At 45.0% G+C, this 11,096-nt stretch overlaps 1 protein-coding gene and 1 long non-coding RNA gene across 2 annotated transcripts; both read right to left on the bottom strand.

The window, feature by feature from the left end:
- Positions 1-388: 388 nt before the first annotated feature.
- On the bottom strand, positions 389-5,171 carry LOC137305595 (uncharacterized). Its single transcript, XR_010958727.1, has 3 exons — positions 4,961-5,171; positions 2,536-2,633; positions 389-1,035 (listed from the first exon to the last, which is right to left on the bottom strand). It is a non-coding gene; the product is annotated as an uncharacterized lncRNA (long non-coding RNA).
- Positions 5,172-6,787: 1,616 nt separating this feature from the next.
- Positions 6,788-10,113, bottom strand: LOC137305579 (ferritin heavy chain, oocyte isoform-like). Its single transcript, XM_067974436.1, has 4 exons — positions 9,953-10,113; positions 8,517-8,663; positions 8,099-8,224; positions 6,788-7,778 (listed from the first exon to the last, which is right to left on the bottom strand). Exons 1-4 carry the CDS (start codon positions 10,052-10,054, stop codon positions 7,629-7,631), a joined length of 525 nt encoding a protein of 174 aa, XP_067830537.1. The 5' UTR covers positions 10,055-10,113; the 3' UTR covers positions 6,788-7,628.
- Between the last annotated feature and the right edge of the window lie 983 nt (positions 10,114-11,096).

Here is an 11,096-nt window from a genome sequence, read left to right as displayed (position 1 = left end):
TTTGGATGTCACTTGTTCCTTTTTGGCCTTTTTTTCCCCCCCCTGCAGTTGCAGTGCAGGAAGCAGGCAGTGGAGCTGCTGCAGCAATGAAATACAATGAGAAGGCTGGTTACTGTGATTCAGTGACATGATGAGAAGGTGGATTTGTGGGATATGGTGGGTAGGTGGGGTTGAGGGATGCGGTGAGGAGGCGGGTCGGTGGGGTCGAGGGATGAGGTGGGGAGGTGGGGTCGAGGCAGGTAGAGGGGGGTCAATCTGTGGAAAAGGGGGCAGCTATTTTAGCCTTAAAAATTCTTGTTTTCCATCTCGGAGAAATCATCGCTGCTGCTTGTGAGTCCCTGATCTCCATCGGCTTCAGAGCTCATTCCAGAATTAAACAGCACTTGAATTGTCAGAGCATTTTAATATTTTTATTATATGAAAAAATATTTATCCACTATTGCAAGAACAGGTTTCTTGAGCAGTATTTTCAACTAACACCACCACAAACAGATCAACTGGTCATTCATTTCACTGCTATTTTTTTTTTGTGCTGTGCACAACTTGTTTGCCTAAATAACGACTGTACTATAACGGAATTGATTGTGAAGCACTTTGGAACATTTAAGAGATGTGACGTGGCTCTATCTGATCGCAAGTCTTTCTATCACTAACAGTGGTGAAGGTTAAAAACGATGACCTCTGCTTGCACTTAGTTACGTGGTAGGGGTCAGCATTGCTTCTTTTCGAAGTACATCATATAATGAAACATTGCATGCCTGACGTAGTGTCGCTCTGATGGAAGGCTGCTGTTAGACACAAGTGTGAGAGGCGATCCTTCACAGCTGTGGGATGAGCTGCATATCCTCACACTCCTTTTGTACAAGTGTGACCAAAAAAATAAAACTTGAATGCGACAGTCGGATGCTGCCATTCTGCTGTGGTTTTATTTGCCAAGCAGAAGGGTGGTTAATGAACGGGAGCTATGTGGAAACGAAATGAGGAATTCTGGGCAAAGGAGTGGTGAGGGAGTGCGTATCCCACAGATGCAGGTACCTGCAGAAAAAGAGAGATATGTTAATTGAGCTGTGCATATCCGACTTAGAATTAAGAGGGGCACTGGTTGATGCAAACCAACAGACTTACCTCTCCCTTTTTTAATGTCCATTTATTATGGCCAGTGCTCCAACCTGAGAAGATCACCCTCTAGTGTTCCAGCGTGGCATTTTGCCACTTCCCGCACCAACCCTTTCTGGATCTGAGTGTCATTGACAATTATTATTCAGCACCAGAGGCCATGCGGCCCATCCTGTCTGTGCCGGCTCTTTGAAAGAGCCCTTCTGCTGTAGTTCCTGAGTTCAAATCTAGTCAAGGGGATGAAAGGCTGCTCTGCTGATTGTAGGAAGCCTTTGTGAAGTGAGTTTGGACTGTCCTGATCCATTTTTTTAAACTGGGCATAGATTACAGAACAAAACTGCTGAAAGGGCGGTGGAAGCAGATTCAATAATAACTTTCAAAAGGGAATTGGACAAATACTTGAAGTGGGAACATTTGCAGGGCTACGGGGGAAAGGGCAGGAGAGTGGAACTAATTGGATAGCTCTTTCAAAGAGCTGGCACAGGCAGGATGGGCCAAATGGCCGCCTGTGCTGAATGATAATTGTCAATGTCAGTCAGATCTAGAAAGGGTTGGTGCAGGAAGTGGCAAAATGGTACACTAGAGGGTGATCTTCTCAGGTTGGAGCAGTGGCCATAATAAATGGACATTATAAAGGGAGAGGCAAGTCATGTTAAGGCAAAGTGAGAGAGTTTGGAGGCCAGAGGTGGGAGAAAGATCACTTATTGGATCTCAAGCTTTCTCGTGTATCCTGACCCAGCGTGTGAGAACAGTGTAGGAAGACTGGCTTAAAAAGCATTTCTTCCTGCAGTTCCCAGGAGTCACGATGCGATTGGCCCAATGATAACTTGGGGGCGGGGGAATTAAGCAACCAAAAACAACACTGTCACCAAAGATTACGCAGCAAAATGAGATTAAACCACAGTCGTGTTGTTCTGAGTGATCAGCGTGATGGAGATCAGCAAATTCAGCACAGACCAAGAATTAGGGTTGCCAACTCTTCAGGACTGCACCCTGGAGTCACCAGGAATCGAAGATTAATCTCCTGGGACATTGCTGAGAGCAAACCAGGGAGAAAAATCCTAGGACTTCAAAAAATGATGAGTTTTTTAAAAATTTCATTTATTAATTAGAAAAATATTGGCAACCCTACCACTTATTGGCCAGACTCTGCAACTACACCCCGACGATGCAGGCTTCAGCAGCAGATGAGCTGAGGCGGGGCGGAGGCGGGCCGTGTGACGGAGGTGGAAGTAGGCGGTCTTGGTGATGGAGCGGATATGTGGTTGGAAGCTGCGTGATGGGACGCCAAGGTTGCGAGCGGTCTGGATCAGCCTCAGACAGCGGCCAGGGAGAGGGACGGAGTTGGCGGCTAGAGAACGGAGTGACTCATGGATAATTGTCACCAAAACAGCGACACCAAATATAACAGACACTCACCAGTCAGCTGCTGTTAAACTTTCAATCCTAACGTTTTCATGCAGTTCTTGTAGGCCTGAGTCGCCTCTTTGCAACTTTCTTCACCTTTATCCGCAATGCTGGAAATGATTTTTAAAAAGCACCAAAATTAAAGGCAGATGTGCTGCTGACTACTGTATGGGAAACAGATTTAAAAGGAATGGGGGTCTAAACCCCCAAACTTAATCCCAACCCCCAAATCCATCCGCCCTCCCCCAACGAAACTCATACCAATATTAGAAGCCTTGCTGTTCTCAGTTTGTTAAACAACGAGGAAGTCCTTTCAGATCTCATACTAACAGAGAATGTGTCCAGAAATGCTTTATGGATTTATCTGGGTGGGTAGTACCTAGAAACCCAGCACTAATGACCAGTCAGACTTCATTACACGAGTACAATGCAAACACAGCAGCAACCAGCCATGAAATACCCAGAAATTCTTCCCTGGTTTAATTAGATGTCAGGCGCGCTGAGTCAGCGCTCGGAGGCTCGCGGGCCGACAGTTTAAATTACCCATCACTGGGTGACATGGTCCTCAGTCCCTGCCCTGGGGCTGGCCACGTAAGATAAACCAGGCAAAGTCACCGTCAGCTCGAGTTAGGGAACAGAGTTTGAGGTTAAAACAATACCAGGGCAGTGAAAGGAGTCTCACGCCAACTGAATGACACCAGCTTCCAGTGAGGGGAGGCCTTCCTGATGCGAGTTAATCCTGAATGGAGGATTCCCTCTGCTTAGATGTCGGAATCCATTTTTCTGCATCTTTCAATTTTACCCCCCTCCCCCCAAAATCTCCAGATTCGAGATTCCAAAATGGTAGCTGTCCATTCCCTCACTCAAATGTCCACTTGTACATGCGCTTTGATAGTGAATGGCAGTAGACTATTCCGCTGTGGAAGGCACCACTGCTAAAAGATGACTTTTTTATTAACCAATGCACTCAACAGGAGTCACTTGCAAATCCCAGCTAATTTTCCACAGGGGCCTGAGACCCATTATTCTCACGCCCCCCCCCTCCCTCCCTCCGGACATCAGCTAACTCTATAGTTTGGGATTCAAACCTGGGACCTTCTGGGCTGTCTGGCCTACCCGATTGGAAAGGTAAGATATCTGCCACCTCGTTGGCAGCACTCTCGCCTCTGATTCAGGAGGTTGTGGGTTTAGGTCCTACTCCTGGGCTCGAGGACCTGATCTAGTGCAGTACTGAGGGAGCGAGATATTAAACTGAGGTCCTGCCTGCTTTCTTTGGTGGACTTAAAAGATCCCATTGCACTATTTGAAGAAGAGCAGGAGAGGTGTCCTATTCAACACACCTCCCTCAACTAACACCACCAAACAAAGGTTAACTAGAATGACTAGTGTTTTTTCCTTACTATTGGAAAATTACTTCAGGTATTAATCTCTGTGGGTGGAAATTAAGCCTCCTGACATCAGTCCTGCACTTCACCTGTTCCCAGCTTATATCGGCCTTTGACGGTCTCAGGACATCCCAAAGCGCTTTACAGTCAATGAAGTACTTTTGAAGTGTAATGTAGGAAATGCGGCAGCCAATTTGCGCACAGCAAGATCCCACAAACAGCAACGTGATAATGACCAGATAATTTGTGTTTTAGTAATATTGGTAGAGGGATAAATGTTGACCAGGATACCGGGGAGAACTCCCCCTGCTCCTCTTTGAAATAGTGGCCGTGGGATTTTTACATCCACCTGAGGGCAGATGTGGCCTCGGTTTGAAGTCTCATCCGAAAAATGGCACCTCCAACAGTGCAGCACTCCCTCAGTACTGCACTGGACCATATAGCGCCTTTAACGTAGTAAGACGTCCCAAGGCGCTGCACAGGAGTGTTAATCAGGCAAAAATTGACACCGAGCCAAAGAAGGAGACATTAGGACAGGCGACCGAAAGCTTGGTCCAAGAGGTAGGTTTTACACTAAGGCTTAATGGAGGAGAGAGAGGTGGAGAGTCGGAGAGGTTTGGATTATCAGTGCTGGAAGAGACTCTCTCCTCTTGTACATGTTGGGTAGGGTTGGGGGTTGGGGGTTGAGGTGGGGAGGAGAGGAAAGAGGGGGGGAGGGAGTGACAATAACAGGCATCCACCCTAATTGGAATAACGGGATGGCAGGGCCGACATTCCACGCAAATTCCTGGATTATAGTTAATTCAGAGTCGATATATGCAAACTGACAGGTCCACAAAGCAAGATCACTTCTGCTGCTAGAATGGGAAAATGTATTTAACCACGGAGAGACTCTGCATTTTAGTCGTTTAAAATCCCGTAAAATGCAGATCGGTGATGTACTCAGCGATTTAAAAAAAAAACATTTACCGTGAAGGTTCACATTTACCGACTGCCCCCATTCAATTAAAATGGGACAGGAATGTTTCTTAAAAGCAAACAGTCGTACTCACCATTTCACCATGGCAGTTTTCAGGTCTGCGCAGGGCGTCTCAGGCGATGCAGTCGTGGCCTTGTCTTTCTCTGCTTCACGTATGGTCTCCTGATCTTTACTGTCTGACATGGCGGCAATCCTCTGAATGGCTGTCTCCCTCTCTCTCTCCCTCTCCGTCTCTTTCCCCTCGTCCCCCTGAAGCTGAAACGTGGAAGATTATTTTTTTTTTGTCAAATGACAGCGGCAAGGGCGGAGGTCACCCGTAGGGCAGGAGAGATAACGTGACAGGATCGGCTAAAGTGAAGCTTATCAGGACTTGCTGCAGTTGTGTAATGGGACTGGTAAGTGGGATGTGTCCTATTTAACCATCTGAGGACTGGGCTAAACTACAATCAGTTGCTCTTTTGAAGTTTATTGCTAGAGCTTTATATTCCATTCTTCCCCTTCCAAGGCACTGCCTCTTGTTGAGGTACAGTTGCACGTGGACTAGTCTGGGAGCTCACCCAAGAAATCATTCTTCATTGGGGTATGGGGGGAGAAAAAGAGGGCAGTGCAACCACACCCGACCCAGTACCCACACGGGTACATTCCAGCAGGGGGTCACTGGATTGTAATCTGGAGCAGGAACCCTGGCTGATTGTCCCCTGTCTAGCCCAGCGGCAATAAAACTAATTACATAGAGGTCTATAACACAGAAACAGGCCACTCAGCCCCACTGGTCTATGCTCCACACCAGCCTCCTCCCATCCCTCTTTATCTAACCCTTTCATCATATCCTTCTATTCCTTTCTTCATGCATTTATCTCGCTTCCACTTAAATGCATCGATGCTATTCACCTCAACTACTCCATGTGGTAGCAAGTTCCACATTCTCACCACTCTCTGGGTAAAGAAGTTTCTCCTGAATTCCCTATTGGATTTATTAGCGACTAGCTTATATTTATGGCCCCTAGCTTTGGTCTCCCCCAACAAGTGGAAACATCATCTCTACATCTACCCCATCATAATCTTGAAGATCTCTCTCAGGTCACCTAGAATCATAGAAAGGTTACAGCACACAAGGAGGCTATTCGGCCCATCGAGACAACGCTGGCTCCATGCAAGAGCAATCCAGCTAATCCCACTCCCCCACCTTATCCCCGTAGTCCTGCAATTTTTTCCCTTTCAAGTACTTATCCAGTTCCCTTTTGAAGGCCACGATTGAATCTGCCTCCACCCCTCGGGCAGTGCATTCCAGATCCTAACCACTTGCAGTGTGAAAAAGTTTTTCCTCATGTCACCTTTGGTTCTTTTGCCAATCACCTTTAACCTATGTCCTCTGGTTCTTGAGCCTTCCACCAATGGGAACAGTTTCCTCTCTATCTAGACCCTTCAATGATTTTGAACATCTCTATCAAATCTCCTCGCAACCATCTCTGGTCCAAGGAGAACCACCCCAGCTTCTCCAGTATGACCATGTAACTAAAGTCCCTCATCTCTGGAATCATTCTCGTAAATCTCTTCTGCATCCCCTCTAAGGCCATTACATCTTTCCTAAAGTGCGGTGCCCAGAACTGGACACTTCTTGGTTGGTACTTTACTCATGGTTTTCTTGACACCTTTCTTGGCCTCAGGCATTTTCAAACTCAATTTCAGACCCGGAAAGCCCTCTCAGCTTTCTCTTTTCTAGAGCAAAGAGTCCGAGCCTGTTCAGTCTTTCCTGGTAAGCATATCCTCAGTTCTGGCATCATCCTGGTGAACCTTTTTTTGCACCAATTGTTGCACTCTGGCTACTAGTCCAGGAAAGCTCAGTTAACTCAGCCCAGCCCTGGAATCAAACCCATGACATTTCAATCCATATAGTTAACCAACTGAGCAGTTTATCACAAGTGGGAGTTTGTATGTTGTACATAGGATTGATTAGAGTTAATGTTCCATCATGAAGGAGGTTTGAAATGTAGATTTGCCTTGAAGAGTTGGCATGGTAATTAGTTACCATTAGTTTAGCAGATACACATTATTTCCCCTCAGCATGGGATTTTATTTAGAATAACATTTTTATTTCTATAATATGAAAGTCAAGCTCTTACAAAGACAGTCTTGGCCTGGTCACTAGCCGAGAAACAGTAAAAGTTTTAGTTTAGATGCTGCTGCTTCACAGTGGGAGAATGGAGGGAACCAAGACTAGGTTAAGGAGATTTAACTAACATGACCAGACAGCAAGAGTTCAAGGAACCAACCTCTTGTCCAAATGAGATGGACAGAAGGCAGCAAAGGCTTCTCTCCGAATTCTGCACAAGGGGAAGTTGCCCACCTTCGTTTGAGATGGTGCTTAGCCAGAGAACCACAACCTTCTTCAAAAATCATTAACATTCAACCCAAATTAATACATTAGAAAAAAGGGCACTGGCCAGCTGGATTCTCATAGGACCAAATTATTTCCCATTGGTGTGCTCCATGTGGAAATGTAATTCTTTGGGATAAAGCTAAAGTCAGTTGAAAGATAATGACAGTTAGATTTACTTGGATTAAGAAGTCAGTGAACACTTTAGCTTTTAAAAAAGTCAGAATGTCAGAATCAAATAGTTCTTTAATAGATTACTTCATACATCATTAAATCAATATATTGTCTCAATCAAATATACTAATCTCATTAGACCAGTAAAAAGGTTCAACTTTTGGGACAAGTCAAGTGGCAGAATTCAGTGTTAGCTCCTCAAGGTGAGCTGGTCAAACAGGTACACTCCCATGCCATTCTCAGGGGCTCCCAGTCTCTTCAGGTTGGTGAGGTGATCTCCAAGCTTCTTGATCATCTTCACTTGCTCATCCAAGTAGTGGGTCTTCAGGAAATCACACAACTGGATTAAAAAAAATGAAAATATTGAGAGGTGAGGCCAGAATATCTAAGTCCTTGGGTACATCCCTGTTCCACAACAGTCAAACAGTATAACAGGTACTCAGGAATGGGACACGAATGGCAGATTTCATAGTAATGGCTTAAAAATATTGCAACAACCTTCTGGTTCAAACATACAGGATGTCCAAGGCATCATTGTGGCCATGTGTGTAGCACAGAGCAAATTAGTGGAATTATTCCACTGGTGAAAATTAAAGAGAGAGGGACATTTAATTGATTACATTTTTACCACCTCACTCCAACAGAACAAAAAGAACTTACATGAGGGTCTGTCCTCTCAGTGGACAGTTTGTGCAGATCCAGCAGACTCTGGTTCACATCCTTCTCCATCTGCAGAGCTCTCTGCATTGCCTCCAGACCATTGCTCCACTCATCCTGCTCTGGCTTCTGGAGAAGGAATTTTTGGTCTTAGCAAATTGAAGTGCATGTCAAGCATAAAGTCCAGTGCAGGTGTGCTCAGAAATAAATGTGCAGAACATGCATTCTAGATTACCAGGTCAAACTCTAGTGTACTAGTGGGTACATTTCTGCTCATACAAACTAATTCTTCACAGTCTTCAAATACTAGGTGACAGTGGATATAACCCAAAAACTGGAGCTAAATAATTTTCTGCATGGGCATTTTGTATCAAAAGTATCCCAGGTTAGGGGAGAAAATAAGCAGGTACAATTCTCCAACCTTGATGTCCTTCAAGACAATACGGCCTCCACGCTGATTCTGGAATTTCATCAGTTTCTCAGCGTTCTCCCGTTCCTCATGTGACTGTTTCTTGAAGAACTCGGCAAAATGAGAGAGGGCAACATCATCCCGGTCAAAGTAGAAGGACTGTAGGAAGAAAGTCACTATTGAAAATGGGAGTCAAAGCAGATCTAATCAATTCAGTTGATCAAGAACGGCTGTGGGCCGCAATTATCTGATTAAGTCAATGAGTAATGGGCACAATGAGTAATGTACACAGCTCCTAGCAACTCACCTAGTGCCAGGAAACAAGACAACCTCACTGGACAGACTTTGTCATCATGGTTCGTTTTATGACCCTTCACTGGGAGCTGGTGGAGGAGGGGGTTTGTAGATAGTCATTGTGGTATTGGGCTTTCTCAATCCCAATAATTGGTGATAACATGTTTTGTACATTCATGTACAATAGAATGGGAGATGTATGGAGAATAGGCTCCAATCAGTTATTAACTCAACCTTTTGTTTGCTTTGGTGACTTGTGCACATTGAAGTCATCACATGCTAAACTGGGTTTGGTTTAATTTGCAAGTCATACTTTTGTCCTCACTCCCTACCCAGAACAAGTAGTTAGACTGCAATACTATCCCCCAGCTTCTGGATTCCTCCTGCTTCATTAGTGCAGGAGCTGGGGTCTAAACATGAACAAACTCCACAATCTTAAGAACCATTTCAGACACTGCACCAATTCTGGCCAGTTAGTCAAATGCACTCAATTATCCCTTCCCACTAAGGGTATTTTGTTTGGTAAATTAGATTAAAGTACTCATTTCAGATTTTAATAACTTCATTCACTTTGCAGGGAATTTAAAAAAAAACTTTTGGTTGAAGTCCAGATCCCTTTGAGTTGAGGTAACTCCTGCAAGGATTAGAAGCCTAGGAGCTTGGATCATTGGGCCAAGTATAATGATATGGACCAAAATCATGAAGGGTCTAGACAGAGTAGATGGAGAGAAACTTCCCATTGGCACAAGAGGACATAAATTTAAGGTGATTGGCAAATGAACCAAAAGGTAACATGAGGAAAAGGTTTTTTTTAAAAAACACAGCAAGTGGTTATGATTTGGAATACACTGCCTGAGGGGGTGCTGGAGGCAGATTCAATCATAGCCTTCAAAAGAGAACTGGATAAGTACTTGAAAGAAAAAAAAAATGCAGGGCTACAGCAGGGGAGTGGGACTAGCTGGATTGCTTTACACAGAACCAGCACAGACTCAATGGGCCAAATGGCCTCCTTCCATGCTGTAACCTCTCTATGATTCTAAGTATGAATCAATCCAAGGCTACACTAACTTAAAGAAAACTGTTTCCAAGTTATTGATTCCAATAATAGCTTTCAGATCAGAAAAGTCACTGCAACAAGAAAAACTGAAACTCACCATGGAGAGGTAAACATAGGAGGAATAGAGCTCCATATTGATCTGCTTGTTGACACCATCCTCACACTCCTTGTGATAGTTCTGACACACCTCAGACACCATCTTGAAAAGTGACCAAATAACAAGATCCTTAAACAAACCCTCACTCACCTGCTCCTGTATTTATACTGCTGGGGACAGTGTGCCCCGCCCCCCCCCCCTTTAATACAGGAAGTGGCAGTCCAGGTGATGAGTGACAGTTCCCAGTAACCAATCAGACCTTTTGTCCTCACTCAGAGCTCCAATCAAAAAAAGGAGGAGCAGGGATGCTACCCAGAGCCAATCAAGACATTGAGGGATTACCACCATTGGACGACCACTGACTGATGATGATGTCATTGCTGTTGGTTGCCTGCTCTCCAAATGTGACAGTGAGAGTTAAAATATCTAGAATCACAATGGTTTACAGGTTGTTCATAATTCTGGAAGGTTCAGTGAGTTGGTTATTTGAAGGTAGCTGTGGGCTTGATGTAACAAAGAAAAAAATAGAAAGATCTTGCAATTCTGTTGCGCCTCTCACGACCTCAGGATGTCCCAAAGCGCTTTACAGCCACTGAAGTGTTTTTGAAGTGTGGTCACTGTTGTAATGTAGGAAACACAGCAGCCAATTTGCGCACAGCAAGGTCCCACAAACAGCAATGAGATAATGAACAGATAATCTGTTTTAATGATGTTAGTTGAGGGATAAATATTGGCCCCAGGGAGAACTCCCCTGCACTTCTTCGAAATAATGCCATGGGATCTTTTACATCCACCCGAGAGGAGCAACAGGGCCTCGGTTTAACATCTCATCTGAAAGACGGCACCTCCGACAGTGCAGCACTCCCTCAGTACTACACTGGAGAGTCAACCTAGATTACGTGCTCAAGGCTCTGGAGTAGGACTTGAACCCACAAACGTCTGACACTGAGGCGAGAGTGCTACCCACTGAGCCAAGGCTGACATGTAACATCCAAACAGATCAGAGTGTCTGCAAACCAACAACAAGCCAGGCGAAGGGAAAGTGAGTCTGATTAACAGGGAAGTGCGGGCCTGGAAGAGATTCAGTCCATCTGGCTGGATCCCACAGACGAATGCCCCTTCAGTTGCCCACTGCTTCAAATAT

Source organism: Heptranchias perlo, chromosome 40, assembly GCF_035084215.1.
Source record: "Heptranchias perlo isolate sHepPer1 chromosome 40, sHepPer1.hap1, whole genome shotgun sequence".
Classification (NCBI taxonomy): Eukaryota; Metazoa; Chordata; class Chondrichthyes; order Hexanchiformes; family Hexanchidae; genus Heptranchias; species Heptranchias perlo.
Note: the sequence above shows the minus strand (reverse complement) of the source record. Positions and strands in the feature narration are given on the sequence as shown.